The sequence below is a fragment of the Prinia subflava genome, chromosome 3 (genome assembly GCF_021018805.1).
Source record: "Prinia subflava isolate CZ2003 ecotype Zambia chromosome 3, Cam_Psub_1.2, whole genome shotgun sequence".
Taxonomy (NCBI): Eukaryota; Metazoa; Chordata; class Aves; order Passeriformes; family Cisticolidae; genus Prinia; species Prinia subflava.
The window spans coordinates 104,152,976-104,173,936 of record NC_086249.1 but is presented as its reverse complement, the minus strand read 5'-3'; the positions used below and the strand labels follow the sequence as shown (position 1 = coordinate 104,173,936).

The following is a 20,961-nucleotide window of genomic DNA, read 5'->3' as shown; positions in this document are numbered from 1 at the left end:
AAAAGAATAAATCTACAGTATGTGAGGTGTAAATTAAAGGCAATACTTACTGCCGTCGTAATTGAGCGTGGCAAATTTGGCTTGTTTCTCTGCACAGCCAGCACTGTTGCACACTCTCATCTGCAGCTCGTACCAGGTGGCCTCCTGGAGGTCGTAGAGGATGTAGGACTTGGACAGGGACGTCCTCTGGGCCGTTGTCCAGACCGTGGTGCCGAAGGGCCGGTACTCCAGGGTGAAGGAGGTGATGGGGCAGCCGCCGTCGTTCCAGCCGATCAGGTTCAGCCTCACCCGCGTGGTGTTGATGCTGGCAAAGAGCTCCTGCTCCTTGGAAAACTGCGGCTCTAGAAGCGCAGAAAAAATGCTTAAATGTTGAGGATAAAACCTCTCAAAATGTAAAATCTAGAGAATAATTTCTAGGGCAATCTTGACTCTTGCTCCTTGGAAAACTGCGGCTCTAGAAGCGCAGAAAAAATGCTTAAATGTTGAGGATAAAACCTATCAAAATGTAAAATTTAGAGAATAATTTCTAGGATAATCTTGACTCTAGCTTAAACTCAGTATCTATATATTCGACTTCCCCTTTTCCTTCCTCCTAAATGTTTTTTACCACTTTGTGCCAGACTCACAAACACAGATTTTCAAATGAATATATGGAAAAAAGAAAATCCTATTCAACTTTCCCTTTTCCTTCTTCTTAAATGTTTTTTATCACTTTGTGCCAGACTCACAAACCCAGATTTTCAAATCAATATGTGGAAAAAAAAATATCCAAACATCCATTCAAAAAATTTGGTTTGTTTTGCCTTGCAGAACTTAACGCAAACTTTTCCTTTATTTTTGACACTTATCCAGTTCAGAGGATGCTGCTTGCACACTCCTGCAATACTGGCTTGGGGCAGAAATCAGACATAGGCTCTATTTCCTTTATACATAAATATACTCCCTGTCTTCCTTCAACATCCAGACAAATAAACCCCTGAATTTTTATAAGAAGAGAAGAGACAATTTCCTCCTGGCAATGAAATAGTTGGAATTGCTACAGTCTGTGACAGTGGAGACACCCTCTTACCAAATATCTGCCAACCCATCTTAGGATAAAAATTATTAGAGAAAATAAGGACAGGATATCAGCGTGTGTGGGCTTCAAGTCCCACAGCCACAGCTTTTTTTTTGTCACGGCCACGGACAGAGCTATAAATGTTTCCAAAGCCAGTAAAATTAAAATATGCAAGCCTGTTTTCTCATCAAACCAGGATCTCCAGCAGAATGCAGGAGCCTCGGGAGGGTGAAGGGGGTGGAAGCGGCGCACCTTTGCCGAGCGTCTTGGCCTCGATGATCTCGCTGATGCGCCCCGGCCCCACCCCGTTCTGGGCAGTCAGGGTGAACTTGTACCAGGTGCCACACTTGAGGGTTTCCAGCCTGTAGGACCTCTCACTGGGGCTGATGGGGAAGCTGCCCCACTGCTCGCTGTTATCCTCGGAGTACTGCAGGATATAACCTGGAGGGAGAGCGTGGATGGCAACGGTATCACAAATCCTTCAGGTAACCCAAGGGGGCGTTTTAAAGACACCATAAAACTGGACAAAAAAATCCTGTGTGCAGGGAACATTCAGCTCTCCCCTGACTGAAAGATACCAGGAAATGCATTTTGCCCACCCTGACAACAGTTTAAATACATTTTTTTATGGTGGCTTAAAGGAGGAAAGAAAAGGAGGGCCATTTCTAAGGACCTTTCAATCAGCAACAACCAGATGATGAACCTGGACCCTCCAAAATGAGTGGTTAGAGATCACACATCTGGAAAATCAGATAGAGCAACTGTCGTAGCAGCTGAGGAGAAAGTGATTAAATGTGTGAATAAGCCACCACAAAGACAAACTGCAATTTACTGAAAGCTGTTATCACCATGATAGTGCACATTAAGGGTTGACAGCAATACAGATTGGGTTGTTTTTCTTTTTTTCAAATTATTTTTAGCCATTCATCATTCTATACTAATCCTATCAACATATTATAATTTAGTTAGAAGCAGCAATTAACCTGAATTACATTACCTCGGATAGAACTGCCACCATTGTCTCCAGGTATCCAGGAAAGAGTGATAGAGGAAGATGTGGTTTTGGATACAGTGAGTCTTGGCTGGTCTGGTGGAACTAGATGGGAAATAGTTAAAAATAGAAAATGCAATCAAATGGTTTGACACAATCCTAATCACTTCTAACAGTCATTTATCAAATAGCTGTTTTGAGTTGCAAAAAATGCAAATTATTTCTGTCAAAGTGTCTGTTTAGCTGACATCCTTGGTTAAGACAAGAACAGGCAAGCTTGCTTTTTTTTTTTTTTTTTTTTTTTTTTATTTTTTTTTTTTATTTTTTAATTTTAGGCACAATTTTGTCTTTCAATTCTTAACCTTTGTTTTCTCTGAATTTTTTTGCATTTGTCCTGTTAGACCTCAATGGTACATGAGCTACCCAGCCATTAATTGTCATTGTTTTTGATATCTGCTTTGAGGAGAAGATAAAATTCTGGTGGCAGGAAACATGTGCTGTTGCAAATGGTGCCCCACTCATTCCTGTGCTTGTAGGCTATTATGGCAAAAATGAGAAAAAAGGTGCAAATCAAGGGTTTCTGCCAGTGCAAATGTGAGAGTTAATTAGGTGTCATTGATAGATTTGTGATTGGAGGCAGATCCAGTCCTCTTCCAGACCACTGAGGCTTTTGGTATAAAGAATTTGCAATTCTGTCAGCAAAGACTGGAATTACTTCTGTTCTGCTGCTCCCCATAAACATTATGGGGGAAGGAAGATCAAGGTTCCAAGGACCAGCTGCTGGCTGAGTGCAGGAATAAACCAGAGGTTTCAACTCTCATCCAATTCCTATTTCCCAGCTTCCTTTGGAAGAAAATCACAGAACGGTTTGGGTTGGAAAAAACTTTAAAGATCATCTGATTCCAATCCACTGCCATGGCAGGGACACCTCCCACTGTCCCAGGCTGCTCCAGCCCCAGTGTCCAACCTGGCCTTGGGCACTTCCAGGGATGCAGGGGCAGCCACAGCTGCTCTGGGCACCCTGTGCCAGGGCCTGCCCACCCTCACTGGAGGAATTTCTTCCGGCATTAAAGGGCACAGAAGGAGCCACGCCACATCCCAACAAGTTGCACTGGATTGGGCCAGCTGGGACTAGGAACTGACACAAGGAACTGGGGCTGCAAATGGACTAGGAGCATTCTACTGTCAGAAACGTAGGCAAAATTGAGCTTTGCTGCTGCAAGAATAAGGAGTGAGGTATGGACAGTGTCCATGCTTGGAAAGGATCAAGAAACAGTGGCAGAGATGGGATGGAAATCTGGGGAGGAGAGGTAACAGGATGGCCACAGCTCCTCTGGCATGGGAGAGGAGAGGGTGGTGGTGTCAGTGACCCGAGCTGGCAGGAGCTGCCCTTGTCCTGACAGTCCCAGAACCAGGCAGGACAGAAATCCAAAATGCTCTGCTGTGTCCAGCATTCTGCTGCCAGAGAACTTTGCCTGTGCTTGAGGGGCAGCTCTTCCAGGGAAAACTCCCCAATGCAGTTCATGTTCGAGTCATAGATTGCAGAATAATGGGTGCTGATATGAGGCAGAGTCTGCAGGTTTCCAGCTATGGATTAGTTCAAAGAGAAGTTCATGTTTTTGCCCTCACAGGGCCAAACAGGGCTGAAGAAAACAAAAGAGACAGTTTATACTCTAAAGGAAAATTCCCTTTGTGAGATGGATTTGTTCTGTTATTCTGAGTGACTTGGCTGATTCTATGGGGAGAGACTGCACACACTACACAGGGAAAGATTTATTGTAAATAGCTTTCATCACAGCTTCACCCTATCTGCAAAAAATGGTGGTCCCACATATTAAAAGCCACTCTTTGTCTGTCCCTTAGGAAGTAATATTGATTTGCTTTTAGTTGTTGCAGTTCAATAACAGCAAATATATGCAATTACAGAAGTACTTAGTGAAATATAAATATAAGGTTTCCATTTGATGGTGTTTTCTCTCCCTACTTCCTGTTGTGGTCATGCTTCAAACATCGCAGAAGAGCATCTTTGGTTTCTGTTGAATTATAGGGAAGCTGATAAATGCCAATATCTGCCATGATGCTTGTTCCAAGGCTTAGTGGAATGGTTTATGCAGGGAGAGAGGGGGACTGCAGTGGAAACAACTTCTCTCTGTGCTCTCATGTGTTTGCACTTGAAGTTTAAATTGCACATCCAGGAGAGTGTTGGTCCACTCTGGTACAAAAATTTGCTGTCAGTTGAAGCATTTGTAGGATCTGCTTCAGTGCAAATAAGCAAGGAAATCTGCACAGAGAATTCTTGGTATGTGAATTCACAGGTTCTGCTTCACTTTACTCTTAGTTTATACTCTTATATTGTCCCTGCTTTTGTGCACATCAACACCATCCTGGGTGCACCTTGTGCTTTTCAACATGAGTATAAAATGTAACTGGAGAAATGCATTATCTGAAGGGATGCTGATGTTTCATTTCCAATGCTTCCTCATATTCACCTCATAATGAAATTCTGCACCTGCATAATGAAGTTTTTTGTGCAAGGTCTCAGCACAGAGGCAAATTTCTGCTGATAGCTTTTCAGGAGCTAAATTGAGGGCCTCCACATCTTTCTGAATTTTGTAATATTAAAATGATACATGTGATATTTGTGAGGGGAAGGCAGAAGCTGATACATTCTGTGTGAAGAACTAGAAGACAACTGAACGCAAACACACAGTTGTCAATCTTACAAAAACTCACATAGAGACTTAACTAAGTGTGTGAATTGTTCCAACAAAAGCACCATTTTCTAGATCACAAAATGCCCATGGCTGAGTCAGAATGACTTATGTATTAATGTGGAACAATTAGACTTGCACTAATACTCGTACACACTAATATTTTGCATTTCAGACAGACACACCTGTGTGTTACCAGTAAAGCCGTGGTAACGATTCTGAGGCAGATCCAACAGCCTTACCTTGTACCTGCAAATTCAAAATGATTTCATCTGATCCCCAGTTGTTGCTGGCCACGCAGCTGTAGTACCCAGAGTCTTCTGCCTTCACGGTCCTGATGACGAAGCTGCCGTTGCTGAAGATGCTCCTTCGCCCATCAATCATCACTAGGCTGGGTGTCCCGTTACTGCCTCACAGGAAACAAAGTGCATACATTAAAGAAGTTACAATCAAAATTACTCACAAGTGGATTTTTTTTTGTTGAGGCAGCTAAGGATGGAAAGAGAGGTAGGAGGTGTGGGGTGAGGTGTGTCCCTTCAATATGGCAGCAAGGGAGTATTTTCTGTTGGGAAACACCTATCATATGCTTAAAAACGCACTTTTCCTGTACACAGTGTGAGTGAAAACAGAAATCCATTCCTTCCTTAACTTGTTATTTCATAAAAATGCTGAAACAAGGGTATAGGCAGTTCCTGGCTACGCAGTTCATCCTTGTGAAATCATAGGTATTTATATCAATGCACAAGATGGTTTCATAGCACTGTAGTTTCCCTGCTTACACAGTGCTTGGATGAAAATTATTGTCCAAGTGTGTTTCCAGGTGGCTCTGTGAGACTGTGAAACTAAAGCTGAACACAGAATAATGGAAAATTAAATATGTGCAAGACATTTAGTGCCCACCTCAGCACAAATCACTGTATGAGGCACTTTGCTCTCTCAGAATAAAACTTCCCTGTCCACAGGAGGATAAAACAAAACACTCCTAAATTTTACATTTTGAATGTTTACCTTCAGCCCTTCTTCATTATTCTTTCTCCCTTTGATGCCCTGTAATCACCACAGCCAATTAGTTGAAGGAATTTCTAAATTCATCTACTGTGACCATGTGCAAATCACCACGAAGAGTCCTTCTCCTTCCTGCCAGCGCCCCAGGACTGCCCTCCCCACAACCCCACAGGGTTTTAAGGAAAGGGGCTCTATGTGAGCTGCACATTTAGTTGCTGGTTACCTATCCTTCATCCATTTGACTGTTGGAGCTGGGTCCCCCACGGCTTTGCAAGGGAGGACAATGTCCTTCATCCAGGGGGTTGTCACCGTCCCGCTGAACGTCAGAATCCTGGCAGGAGCTGGGAGGGGGAGAGCAAGAGAGGCTGAAGTGAGGTGTCTGTTCATACAGCCCTTGGAAGGGAAATAGAGACACCCACAATTAAAGGGGGAAACTAAACCAATCTAAAAATGCTGGGTTTAGGGTACTAATTCCTTTAAACTGGTAATATTAGCTATTTATTCCAGCAAAATATCAGTTTCAGTACCTGGAAGACAAGTAACTAAAAGAGAGATGAGACACGGGATTGGAAGAGCCTTTGCAGAGAAAAAGAGCAAACCCAGTTATTTATCATCTTTACTGACTTTTATATATTTTGGAGTAGAAATTATGGATGAAAATTATGCTTGTCTTGACACTTCCAGCAAGAATTGTTGACAGGTGTCTCATAAAAACATTGCATTATTAAATTACTGATTCATCTAAATTATTGATACATCTCTTCCACAACAATTTCGATATTAAGCAAACTAAACCTTCATGTGTATTAGTACATTGTAGAGTCTATCTGGAATCCACAAATGGGTACAAACTAAAATCAGTTTTTATCAGCTCTCAGATCACCTAAATATATATACAAAAAAAATCCCTCGTGTATTTTCATTTTATGGTTTGTGTTAGAACTTCATTTGTTATTCCTCAAGAATGACCCTTGACAGAAACAGACTTTCTGTGGCCTAAAAATATACATTTCAAAGGCACATACTGAATACAGATAGACAAAATACTGTATTTTTAGTCCTGATCTACTTCAGTCGTGCACACCGATCAGAATTTATACTTAATAATCCATTTTGCACCAATTAGGAAAACATGAAAAAGAGATTCAGCATCAAATATAACTGGGACAGTTAATCTGGAAAAAGATTCATGCATAAAAGAACAGGCCTTGAAAAATTAAGCAAAATTACTTGAGTAGGCTGCAATGGGACTTGAGATATTCACAAAAAGAAAAGATTTCACAGATTATACAATCAGTTTGGACTGTGTTGCCTATGTTCTCTTCAAGCACTGTTGAAGGCCAAGCTTCTCAAGGGGATTTTTCCCTTTGGTCAAAATTTTAATTCAACAACAAGTTGAAGATTCAGGTAGCAGACAAAGTGAAGCTTGGTAATGGGACAGCACTCCTTTCCTAAGAGCCAAGCATCAACATGTCCTGTGGTTACAGCTTGCCAGAAGCTTCCCCCATGTCCAGCAAACATGAAGAACAGTTTGTAATCCCTATTCCCATCTTCCTGTGCTGCTGGGGAGGAGGAGGTAGAGCTGGGAAGGAGGGAGGGGTGTGGGGAAGGTGTTTTTAAGATTTATTTTTCTTCTCATTATCATGCTCTGATTTTGTGGATAATAAATTCAATTAATGTCTCTGACTAGAGTCTGTTTTGCCTGTGACAGTACTTTATGAGTGGCCTCTCTCTCTGTCCTCATCTCAACTCATGAACCTTCATTACATTTTTCCTCCCCTGTCCAGTTGCAGAGGGGAGTGATAGGGAAGCTCTGGTGGGTGTCTGGCACCCAGCATGGGTCAACCCACCACACCACGGGCTAATTAACCAAAGTAACCCAAACAGAAGAATGCTCAGAGCACCCAGAGACACAGAGTGAAATGCTGACTCTGCTGAAGCTGGTGTTAGAAGTCACATTTGTCTTCAGTGGTGCCAGGTTTTGCTGCAGGAGGTGCCTTGTGGCTCTCATGCCCTCTTTGAAAAGCAGCAGGAGATGCTGTCAGCTCTGTCTACACAACATCTCCGAGCATCTGGACTGCTCAGATTCTTGTCCTGTGCAAAATCCCCTCTGCAACATGAAGTCTGAAAACTCATTTAAAATTGACTATTAATCATTTTCTCCGTGGCTTTCCCACATTTCCAGCGTTTCTTGAAATATCCAGCTACTCCCAGCTGTTGCCAGTTCCTGTAGGACAAAACATGTGGAATACAGGAATCCTGCTGAAGCCTTCAGCATGGCATGGCACCACCGCTAGCAAACTTTACCTGTTACCTCTTTGTTTTTAATAGTTATTTCAACGTGAATTCTTCCTTAGGAAGTCACAGGCTGGATATCAGATGTTGAAAATGCAACATTTATGCTGCAGCTCCTGGTTTTCAATATCCTGTATCCTTCATTTTACTGAGATGTGTGGAAGTAACATAAATCTCACAGGAGCCTAAGCCACTGGTAAGATGATAGACCATGACTCAGAAAATGATCAGAAAGCACAGTGAACTATTTTTGTGAAAGTATCCACAGCTTTCTATGGATTTTCTTATTCCTTCCATGTACTGAGTGCTTTTAAAAGAAATGGTAAAACAGCAGGAAATTTTTCAAGCTCGATTTTCTTTACAGCTGAACTTCAAATGATGTCCTGAGACTACTAAAAGGCGCACAAAGAAAACTAGAAACAAAATAAATGTCAAGTGAGATCCACCTCAAAGCAATAGGTTTGAAATTCTAGCAGGCATTCATGAGGTAAAAAAGCCTGGAATCTCACAGACCTCTTCCTTTTGAGTCATGGGAATATTTGGAATCATATGGGTAAGCTGCAGGGTTTACTCCTTTGTTATCAAAGCTCCCCACATGCCTACACACCTCCCTCCAGCCTTATATTTGATGGCATGGCACTGGATTAGGGCTGTGTCTGTTCCTATTTTTTTTTACAAATCACCCAATTATTAATTGAAGATAAAGAGGTTCCTTCACAGAACAGTGCACTCTCTTATGATAATGCAGTTTTCTGCATGTTTGTTTGTTTAAATTACAAATCCTCTAACCTACATTTACTGTCACAGAAATAGAAATGGGCAGGAATTCTTTGCAAGAGGCTGTAACACACGTGGGTTTTTCTTCCTCTAGAGGACACAACCGTGTTTTAAGGTGAACTTTAGAAGGAAACTGAACAAGAGCTATGACAGTTCACTGCACTTCAGCTTAAAACAAGTGAAAGATCCAACAGTGAATACCCTGGGTCAGGAGATTCTTTCATTTACTTTCTCACAGAAGAGAGTGGGCAGGCCCTGGCACAGGGTGCCCAGAGCAGCTGTGGCTGCCCCTGCATCCCTGGCAGTGCCCAAGGCCAGGTTGGACCCTGGGGCTGGAGCAGCCTGAGATAGTGGGAGGTGTCCCTGCCATGGCAGGGGTGGCACTGGATGATTTTTAAGGTCCCTTCCAGCCCAACCCATTCCATGGTTCTCTGTTTCCAATATCCCCTGTATTCCAGTCTGATGAACCATCAAAGAAGCAGACCAGTGTGCACTGTCATGTGAACCCCACAGGTTATTTAAAAACATTAAACACACAAAGCAGCATAGACCAGAGGGGAAATCTCTTCCAAATTGATGCTCAGGTAGTTTAGAAAACCAGGGGAAACTAAATAAAAATAAAAGTCAGAGAGTTGTCCCCAGAGGATCAGATTGCCAGGGGTCTGGATCTGTTAACGTCACACTGGCAGCAAATGCCATTCCCCATCAGTCATGGTCAATAAATCAGAGGGATAAGTGCATGCAAGGTTTTTTGTCTTTTGAGTATACTTGATAGGCTAAACCTACTTCTTTCAAGTCAGAAGTGAAGAGTAATTTGAGGGGCAGGAGCACAGCTTGCTTACGTGGAGGCTCAACTTTCATTGCCATGATTATTTTCTGTTTGTTGGGGATTTTTTTATTATTTCTGTCAGTTAATTACAGAGAATAACAATCTGTTCTGAGAAATGAAGACACTAAAGAAAGAAAGAAATGTTAACTTGAATTAAGCTTTCATTTAAATTGGACTATCCATTTCACATCAAACCCCTATCTAGACATTCTCATTGTTCTCAAAGGAGTTCTTAAAGGGGTTATAATTAAGTTGACATAATTCAATTCAAAGTTAACTCTTATTAGCTGTCATGATGGTATCATTACTTGGACAGTTACTGTGCAGTAAGAGGAGCTAAAAAAAAAGGAAGCAAACAACTACAAAATAATGGCCCACAAGATGTTTTTGCATTGGGAACTTATGGCAAAATCAGGCTTTAACTGCTTCTGACCCCGGCATGTGCTGTTTGCTACAGATATAGTGGGAGGTGAAAAAGGTCTCTGAGGCTCTGAGCTCTGCCCATCCTTCCTCATTATGCAGCCACTGCCCTCAGCACTGATCACCACTTTCCTGAGCTCCCTAAAAAGCCCTGTGATGCATTCATAAAGGAAATTTTGTATGTGATACAATAATTTCTAACCTAGCTGCATCCAAAGTTCATGAAATTGCTATCAGTATTCCTAACACCCAGCAAACCCTCCACAAATGGATTATTCATTACTTTTACAGTCCTAAGTGCATGTAAGAGGCTTTTCCTGAGCATCATCTAATGCAGGTTTATATTGGAGCATCCCTACAAACTCTAAGGTTGACTGGATGCATTCTACTGTCTTTTGAAATAAAGTCCTCTTCAGACTGGCCTGTCTATATTGAAGTAATTAATTATTTTTTCTTTTAAGTCATCTTGCCTTTTCATAAAAGTTATTTTTAAGTTCACTTATTTGTCATCATGGATTATGTTACATAAGCTTCAGAAGAGCAGAATTAATTCTGGTAAGCTGGATCAGTTTAAGTACATGTGGGTCAAGTTGCAACTTCTCAATTTTTGGCAAATAGAGAGCAGTTGCCCATCGCAATTCCTCATAACTTGAGGTCATGAATATTGGTGCCTGCAAAGCCTGAATTGATCTGTGTCCATCTTTGAACATTTCCCTCTTTTTAAAATTTATAGGGCACAGAAAAAGAGAACTTCTAGTGTATTTTGTGCAGGGTTTGCCTGCAGCCTCAATCTCTTAGTATTGCATCATGTCTAATAATTTCTGCTCTTATTCGAGCATCTATTTTTATGCTTATTTTGTTTATTTTTTCTTTTCATCACCACACACTGATTACACACAGGTGACAGCAAAGGAGGATCACACTGAAACCTTTGCCCCTTTACCCTGAATTGTTCTTTCATGATCTTCCTTCACTGGGGTCCTTTACAATCCTCACCCCCCTTTTAGGATCTCAGCTTTGCTCTCACTGATGTCCATAATGCACTCTGCACTTATGCTACAATGGAAAAGATTTTTCAGATCTGAAGAACTCTATTTGCAGCTTCTCCACATGAGGGAACTGTCATGTGTTCAAAGAGCTTCCAAAATCAGCAATACCATCCACGATAATCACAGAATCCTAGAAGGGTTGGGTTGGAAGGAAGGTTGAAGATCATAAAATTCCAACCCCCTGCCATGGGTCTCTATCCCAGGCTGTTCCAAGCCCCAGTGTCCAACCTGGCCTTGGGCACTGCCAGGGATGCAGGGGCAGCCACAGCTGCTCTGGGCACCCTGTGCCAGGGCCTGCCCACCCTGCCAGGGAACAATTCCTGATTCCCAAGAGCCCATCCAGCCCTGCCCTCTGGCACTGGGAGCCATTCCCTGGCTCCTGTCCCTGCAGCCCTTGGCAATTGTCTCTCTGCAGCTTTCCTGGGGCTCCTTCAGGCCCTGCAAGGCCACCCTGAGCTCAGCCCAGAGCTTCTCCTGCCCAGGCTGAGCAATGCCAGCTGTGCCAGCCTTTCCTGCCAGCAGAGCTGCTCCAGCCCTCTGCTCATCCTGGAGCCTCCTCTGGGCTCTCTCCAGCAGCTCCACGTCCTCCCTGTGCTGGGAATTCCAGGGCTGGGGCAGCTCTGCAGGTGGGGCCTCACCTGAGCAGGGCACAGGGACAGACTCCCCTCCCTCCACCCTCTGCCTGAGCTGCCTTTGATGCAGCCCAGGGTAACAGCTCTGATGTTATCTACCCTCATTAAAATGGTGAACTACAGGTGGCAACAGGGAGATTTCCCACGGTGATGGAGTTTGCTCTTCCATACAGAAAGTGCCTCCATGTTGGTGGCACTAGGCTGAAGTTCAGCAAAGCCTTTTTGGAAAGAATCTGTCATCATAATGCACTAGACACTCTATTTTACATCTTTACATCATTCAACACCCAAGTGAAGAATTAGCAGGCTTGTAAAACTGTAAAGCCAATTAAATGTATCTAATTTTGCAGCTCTAGGGATCTGTGCATTTCTCTGCCCATCCTGGCACAGGCTGTAATGGTACCAGGTAGAGTAGTGAAAAAAAAAGAAAAACCAATTTGAAGACCCCATGTAGAGATTGAGTGGGATAGGACTCTTCTCATTTTGCTGTTCAAAATTCTAGACCTCCATTTCCAAGCCAAGGTGCTCTAATGTTCCAAGCATCACATCTCAAAAGGCAGAATTCACAGGCCCCAGCAGTATCTTTTAATAGAACAACTAATACAGCTGGAAATAAATATTCAAGATTTGAGGCACATTATCCTTTCATCATATCTGAAATAGAAGCAGCAAACTTCAAAGCTAATGCAAGTAAGGAACAATTGCTCAGAGTTTAGATATGTTAATCAGACCATTTTATACAGAAGATGGTACTTGTGGAGTACACAAGAGATATTGCTAAGGAAAGGAACGATAAAGAAGTTACCTTGTACAGCAAGGAAAAGAAACATATTCAGAGGGGGAGAGGCATCATCTTGCAAACCCCCTGCACCCAACAAGTGGAGATAAAAATTCCTCCAAAAAGCAATCTATTCCCTTCTAAGGTAAGCTGGATGAGTTACCCCCTGGAGGAGCACGTCATCCCCTCTCTGCTGACTCCAGCAAAACTTGAGCAATGAACTGCCACCTCGCCTTCTGCAGCGAGCTGAGGTGGCTCCTGACAAAATCCCAGCCTTGGAGAGCAAATTCTGCCAGTGATGAGCATGGCAGGGCCCTGAGCAGCTGTCCCTGTACCTTTGGCCAGCGGCTCCACCGTGATGATCTCGCTGCTGTTGCCTCGTCCCGCGGCCGTCACGGCCACCACCCACACGCTGTACTGGCGATTCCGGCTCAGGTTGGGGATTCTGTAGGAAAATGAGTCGGGAGAGGCTTCAAACTCGCTGATCACCTGTGGTGGGAGAGACAAATGTTTCCAGGCTAAAATAAGCAGTATTTGGAGAAAAATGTGAGTGCTACAAAGCCTGTCACTTCAGGGCTCTTCGGATGAGTATCAATTGCTCCAAACAGATGGCAGATGGCAATAAGCAGAGCAGACACAGTAACTTGTTGCAATCCATTCATATTCAGTGAATTTGTGCCTGTGCCTTGTTTACAGATTGGTTTTATTCAGATTAGGACTTTTATGTGCCATTTATTTTTGCAGGGTTGGATAAACAATGGGAGTGAATAAATATGGCTAAATTTTACCATCAATAGCTCTGACAAACTGATTTAGCTCTACACAAAACTTTCCCAGTGGAAGATTCAGTGCTGCATCTGCTGTGAAATCTGGAGTTTAGTATTTCTGTCACCTAGAAGCTTTGGTGCTCCTTATTTCCTGGGTTTTGGTGGCTTATCCCTTCAGCAGTGGAGAGAACCAAGGAATAAAACTGTGCTCTTTAACAGTGTTCAAACTTCCCCCAAGTCTAGTTCTGTTTAATCACGAAATTACTTCCATTCAGAGACTCCCAGCTGAAGGTCATCTCAGCCAGTTGGCTGCATTAGCAGGGAAGGACAAGTGCTGGAAGAAATGCCAGTTCAGCCTCTCCTCTGTCACTCAAGTGCCTCTGCCCAGGAGCTGCATCAGAGCCAACCAGCTGCTCTGCAGTCCCTGCTCATCCATGGGAGCTTCTGCATCCTGCTTGGAGCAACCTGTGCAGGGAAAGGTGTGGGGGAACACAGAGACCCCTTCAGGGGGCTTTGAGAGCCTCAGCACATCCTCCACAGGAAGTCTGAGGAGGGAAATCTCAGCTCTGAACAGTGTTACAGCGCTCAGTATTGCCACTTTTATTTCTGACACGGGCTTTGTGATGCCTGCACGTAAAAATAGAGGGGTAATGAACCATTGGAATTAATAATACTCACTTCCCTGTGCAGTGCTGAGCCTGGTAACGGCTAACTAACACTAGGCTAAAAATAATTAGAAGGTTAATGACGTAGAAAAGAAGATTTTAGCAGGAATCAGCATTAAAAATAATGCATCAATGTAATCTAAACTTGGTTCAGACTGACAAAGTGTGCAAGGGATCTCTTTGATATACAAATATCTGCTTGTGGTAAAGGCCAATTCCACCTGATTAGCATTTCAAAAGGCACATTGACCTGAAAACATTGGAATAGGTAGTCCTTCAAAGTGAATTCCAAATAAATAAGAGATGTTTCTGAGCTGTATTTAAACACCTCTCCATGTGAACTGGCAGACAGTTCCAGCTGCTGAGTGGGTCACTGCATTTCTCTGTTCTTGAGCTGACATCTCCTACAGCCAGGGGAAGAGGGGAGTTCCTCTCCTCTCCCATTTGAAATCCACAGTGAAGATATCTGTCTCTAAGCCAGGCACCTCAGCTCCCTTCAGAGGCCGTGGAAAGGCTTCTACAAGAATATGTTTTGTTCTTTCCATGGACAGTGATTTTTCTGGGAACTCTGGCTTGCTCCAGCTCCACTCCCCAGGCTCAGAACAAGCCCAGAGGGGGAACTTGCCATATTTCCTAGCCAAACTCATTGCCCCTTTGCTTGTCAAAATGCCAGATTAGTTTGTCCCGTTTAGCCAGTGTTTGCCCAGGTTCCCACTTCTGGTATGAAGAGGTCAGTGCAGCCAGACACCTTTATTATTAGGTGAAATATTGCAGCAGGCTTTGAGAACCATCTGCCTTGACATTTACACAAGAACATTGGACAAACACCCGTAGCTTGACAGGCTGGATCTTTCTGAGGTCATACATAAAAATTAATGTATTGATCACGGCAGAGGAGGCTGAAATTTAATATTCATGAGGCAGCATTTCCTACAGGTAATTTGAAAGTCAAACAGGCCAGGCTGCCTCTGGCACTCAGGCTGCACTCATTAATGCAGTTACCTAGCACAGGTTCCTTCTAAACCACCTACTGGCATGGGACATGGATACAGCACTCAGGAACAGCTAAACATCACAGAATTCCTTAGTGCTAACTTTCATTCCAGCAACCACCAGCTCTCTCTCACTGGAACTCCGAAGATGGAAATCCAGCAGGATTTTCTGCTCTGAAGCTTTTAAAATGCCTTGTTTTCAGTTCCTTTCTTTCTCTCAGCATCATTCACACATTTGTATCTGTGGCTACTTCAAATGTAAAATCAATTATTCTCAGAATTAATTTATTAGCTGAATCTGGTAAATGCATCTTCACTGAATTAACGACTCTCATTTTCTTAAAACAAGCTGCTACAGCAAAAGATTTTGGTTTCTACCTGGTTAATATACATCTTGTGTTTCCTCAGCTCACATTCCCTTTTAAACACTTGAGGATGCTTCGGTGACAAAGAATCGATTTTACCTTAAACTTTTGCCTGTCATTTCAATTAGCCTAACATGCCAGAGACTTTGATTACACAAGGAAAAAAAGGGCAGCTTTGTCAGCAAAGAGAAGATTAAACAATTGAAATAAGAAATATTTAAAGGAATGTCACCTTGTCACATATTGGCCCGTGCATGTGCCAGTATAAAACATAAACTGCTGTTCAATCTTAGAAGCAATAACATGCTTGCTCAAGGGATTTTTTTTTTTCCTAACTGTTATTTTTCTTCAGCTTATAGATGACGGGTTAATTTTTCTTCTGTCTTTAGCTCAGTGTCTAAGAAGGAGAGAGAGAGATCAGCCTCTGAAATCCAGCAAGGGCTGTGAAGGGTAAAATGAAATCAAAACTCCTTTATCAGGATGCAGTCAATCTACCTCCCTAACCAGGCAATGGCAAGAGATGCTGAGGAATAGCTGGTGCAGAGAACATAATTTTCCTCTGCAGCTTCAGCCCTACTGGTGTGCATTTCTTTGTACACTTTGGAGCAGCGTGCCATCTCCTGGCATTTCTGACTCCTTTAGAGCACAATTTAATAGGTAATGTGCATAAACTCTGATCCCTATGGCTTCTGTTTTTAATTGCTTGTTCTATTTGTTGGCTTGTTTGCTCTGTTTTTTAACACAACCTGGGAAAAATTCAGAAGAGTGTTATAGAAAAAAAAAAATACATTTCTAACAGTTTTCCAAGCAGTCAGGGAGTTTCCCAAGCAGGGAGTTAAGACAAAAAAAAATAGAATTTTTCAATGGGCTGGAAGGTTATTTAGTTAAAGGTAGACAGCACCTTGCTTACAGCTGGTTCCACACAACTTCTGATTAGATAAGTGAGCAACAGATCTCTATCTCTGTCCTCTGCAGGAAACCTGGAAGTGAACAGGGATAGCCATACAGAGACTTTCAGGACATGAGTGGAAAGGGAGAAACAGCCCAGGCTTGTGGTGTGTGTTGTGAAGTAAGAGCACAAACAAGTTGGTTATTTGTGTATTGGCTGCCTCATGCTGAAAATTAAAATTAAAAAGAAATATAAATAATATATCTCGTACCTAGAGTGGGGTGTATGCTTTCACTCCAATTTTAGGTAGAAAATATGGCATCATCTAAAAATGGAGCTGAAAGCACTCTGAGAGATCACCTGAGTCTTTCCTCTTTAAACCGGGTTCACCTCTGTCTGCACAATTTCAAACAGATGTTTCCCCAACCTGATTTTGAAGATGTACAATAAAAGGAGATTTTGCAACTCCCTAGGCTGCACAACCTATTCCACTGCTTAACTAATCTCATGATTAGAAATCGTTTTTTTCAATCTAGCTTGAGCTTCCTGCTGCAGTTTCAACCCATAGCTTCTTTTCCAGTCTATTAGGACCATGAAGAATAGATTATTACCTTGATCTTTGCACTAGTCTTTAATCTACATGAAGTTTTATCATCCCTTTCCCCACCAGTACCCTTATCTTTTTACAACTAAATAACTCTGGTGCTTTCAACATTGTCCAGAAATCCCATTTTCTCCATCAGTTTCTCTAATAATATCTTCTGTTATCCTTCAGACTGTCTAAAGATGGTCCATAGCTTTCTCACAGTTTCCAAACCTGTACTCAACAATTCCAGGGATTCTCATTTGGCTTTTCAGGACAGGATTATGAAGGCTGTTAATGTTCATCTTGGGAGGCACAATAACCTCAAAATCCTCTTCTGAAGAATCACGAGAATTGCTCTCTACACAGTACTTTTGCACTTGGTTATTCAGGGTACCCATTTTCTTGCTAATTTTTATCCAGCTTTTTCCAGACCAACAAGAGCTGCCTGAATTCCACTTCTGTCTCCTGTGTACATGCAATCCCTCCCAGCCTTGTCTCTCCTGCTAATTTAATAGGCAGCCTCTCTATTTCATTATCCAGGTCAGTAATGGAGCCACTGAACAGAAGTGGGCTCAGGAGAGACAGTCAGGCCACTCCCTGCTGCCCACAACAACGAGCCTCTAATTCTGCATCCTCCCACAGAAGAGCACTGAGTTTGTTATATCTGGCCTGAGTTAAATCACTGAAATGCTGTTTGCATAGCTGGGTCTCTCTCAACAAACATCCATCCTCTGGGCTGGGCTCCACCACTGAGTGGGAGAGAGCCAGGAGCTGAGCTGAGCTCTCCATCCCAGTGATCCACACTGATCTTTAACTTGGTTTCTAGATCAGTTTTGACCTGCTCTAAATGGCTCTTTTCAAAATGGTTCTGCTTTGGAGGCGTTAATGATAAGCAGTGTAGGCTGACATAAGTCCCCATCTCACCCTCCTGGCGCTGCTCCTTGGGTCCTGTTTTGTCACTGGTACAGATCAGGCCTAGAACAAGCACTGAGCCTCATGGATAATTAAAGCCTTCAATTCCACGTGGTAAAAACACAACGATCTCCATCTTTTTGTACAACTCCATCACAGAATTGTCTGCCTTGCCCTACCTCAGGAATCACTGCTCCTGGAGAATCATCAAGGCTGAAAAAGAACTTCCATTCCCAGCATCACCCAGCAGCAGCATCACCCCAAACCCTGTCCCAAGGGGCACATCCAGACTCTTGAACACTCCCAGAGACAGTGACTCCAAACCTCCCTGGGCAGCTCATCCCTGTCATTGTAGGACATGAAAAAAAGATGAGACTCCAAATACTTTAGAAGTCCAAGCATAGAAATAGCTTTATTGTCTAATTCTTACTCCTTTTTATAAGGTGTTCCCATACAGACTTAACTTGATAGGTGAATAGGAACGACACCTCTCCAATCCCATTGGTTAAACTAGAGAAACAGCTAAAATGTTTTCTTTGAGAACTAGAAAGGCAAAACACCACCTGGAGAAAGACTGTTTTGAGAAAGGAGAGTTGTTTGCCAAGACTGTTTTGAGAAGAAGCTTTCTTGAGAATTTTTCCCTTGGGAAAAAATTTAGCAGCTGCTAACAGGCTAAAATCCCTCAGACCCAGAAATATCAGGCTTACACATCCCAAGACCTGATCACTCTTTCAGTGAAATTTCCATTTCTAATATCCAGTCTGAACCTCATCAGGTGCAACTTCAGGCCATTTCTGCTCATCCTTTCACTTTGGACATGGCACAAGAGACTCCACCTTGATAAAACCTCTTTTCATGGAGTTGTAAAGAATAATGAGGTCCCTCTTGAACCTTCTTTTCTCCAGACTGAAGAACCCCAGTTCCCCCAGCTGATGGTCCTAAGACTTGTTTTTCAGACCCTTCCCAGAACACACTCCACTCTTCAAGGTCCTTTTGTGATGTGAGAGGCCTAAAACTCAACACAGAACTCGAGGGGCAGAGAGTACTGAGATGTTTTATTCTAAAAATCACATTTTAGATTTTCCTGGACTCACAAGTTGTTCAGTACTGGAGGCTACACTCAGTGGTTTCTACCTGGAAGCAAACTGGTAAAAAATAAAAAATCAATACAAATGTGTATTTATAGAGAATGAACTTCAAGTTCTGCATCCCTGAGAAGAGCAGACACAGACCACTGCTGTGCCCTCTGAGTGAACTCCCTAAGGATGTGTAAGTCTGTCTGAGGTCACAAATTGTACTTTTCTTGAGGACTGCTGGCTTTTGCCTTCCTTTCACAGATGGACAGACTCTCACAGCTCCAAATAACCACGGATCCTGGACCATGGTCTCCAGTAAGGCCCTTGGCTGCCACTTTGGTCTCAAAATGGTTTCTGTTCAGGTGTTGGCTCATGTTTTGAAAGGTGGCATCTGTTTTTCACTCAGCATTATTGAAGGTAACTATTGGAAACAGAAGCTGTGCACAAAAGTGAATGCAGCTGCCACATAACATTGTAACTTTATTGGTTTTTTTAAACTTAATTGTGGAACTAAAATGTTAGAAAGTTTCAGATGGAAATTTTGGGAAGGACAGAGGCAGCTCCCTGCCTGCTCATTGGCAGGAAAATCCTGCCAGTCCAAAGAACCCCAGAATCACTGAGGTTGGAAATGAGCTCCAGCACCATCGAGACCAACCTGTGCCTGATGCCCACCTTGTCCCCAGAGCACTCAGTGCCACCTCCAGCCCTTCCTGGGACACCTCCAGGGATGGGCACTCCAAAGCTCCCTGGGCAGCCCCTGCCAAGGCCTCAGCACCCTTTCCATGGGGAAATTCCTCCTAATGTCCAACCTGAACCTCCCCTGGTGCAGTTTGAGGCCATTCCCTCTTGTCCTAGGAGCAGAGCCTGACCCCCATCTGCCTCTTCCCTCCTGTCAGGGAGTTGTGGAGAGCCAGAAAGTCCCCCTGAGCCTCCTTTTCTCCAGGATAAACACCTGGAGCTCCCCCAGCTGCTCCTGAATTTTCATTTTCAGGTATAACCCCTGGAAGAAAACCCCCTGCCTGGACTTCCAGGTAGCCCTCTTAGGGTCCAGCACCTGCCTGTCCCTCTGGAGCACCTCCTGGAGAGTCCCTCAGCCTCCTGATGAGGGGAGCAGCCTGAGGTGTCACAGGCTGGTGACCACAGGAAGGTCAGGACATCAAGGACTTATTGTCAGGCTGTATTGATATTCCTGGGTGTGAGACGAGGCAGTGAGACAAGAAGGGAGGTTTATGAAAAAATCAATATCAAATTTGTTTTGGTAAGGCTTCACAAGGAGACCTTTTAAAAACCATATAAACCAGCACATCTTCAGAATCAATTTGTGCTCTGTCACATCCCTCCTGAGGTCTGCTCTCTGACAAAAATAAGATAGGCAAAAAATGTAAAGTTGACAAAGCAATTAAAATAATGAATGTACTGTGTTGGGGAGCTGGCACCAAAGCTGTGAAACAATGACAAAAAGGCTAAAAATAGAACATGTGGTATATTAAACAGACACATTTTAAATACTGTCCAATATAAGGTTTTAAAATAACCCCCAAATTATGCACTATTTCTATGCTAAATAAAGCACACAGGAATTAATAAGCATAAATATCTTCACGCTGTAAAAAGTGCTATATAGATATAGTGATAAATACTGCTTGTAATACACAAATCAATGAACATATATTTAAAATTCAACCTTACAGAATCTGCTGACTCTAAATAAACTCCTGTTCAACTTTATCTACTTAGCCAACTTCTGCCAGCTACTTTTCCCTTTTTTCCAAGAAACTTTCAGCATCCTTCTAATCAGTGAAAGATCCACAGTATGTGGCAACAAATAATTTCTGTCTTATAATTGCATCAACTCTATTTTCCAAAGTTTTCTTTTATCCAAGTCATTAATCTGGAGAGGAAATGAGGATCAGAAAGTGTGATGCAAACCCAAAGTTAGAATTCAGACAGATCCTGTGCAAAAATCAATACAAAACTGGTGTCTGCCTGAATGACTTGGTGGAAAACACCTGGATGATGGGAATTTATGACAGCTAATAGTTTAAAGATCTAGTTTAAGATAATTGTATATACTTCCACATCTAGTCTATGTTGCAGATCAGCTGGTTTAAGACAGGCATGTATACTTTCTCTAGACTAAACAAAGAGAAGGGAAACTTTCAGAA

General features: G+C 42.8%; 1 protein-coding gene across 2 annotated transcripts in view; it reads right to left on the bottom strand.

The window, feature by feature from the left end:
- DSCAM (DS cell adhesion molecule) overlaps window positions 1-20,961 on the bottom strand; it is a 453,735-nt gene that overhangs the window by 49,277 nt on the left and 383,497 nt on the right. Inside the window, exons 21-26 of one of the 2 annotated variants that reach the window (XM_063393172.1) lie at window positions 12,880-13,033; window positions 5,988-6,105; window positions 5,002-5,165; window positions 2,055-2,153; window positions 1,310-1,498; window positions 51-341 (exon numbers count right to left, since the gene is read on the bottom strand). In XM_063393172.1, coding sequence (XP_063249242.1) covers window positions 51-341; window positions 1,310-1,498; window positions 2,055-2,153; window positions 5,002-5,165; window positions 5,988-6,105; window positions 12,880-13,033 — 1,015 coding nt within the window. Of the gene's footprint in view, window positions 1-50; window positions 342-1,309; window positions 1,499-2,054; window positions 2,154-5,001; window positions 5,170-5,987; window positions 6,106-12,879; window positions 13,034-20,961 lie in introns of those variants that run through there. The other variant, XM_063393173.1, reaches the window with a different exon arrangement.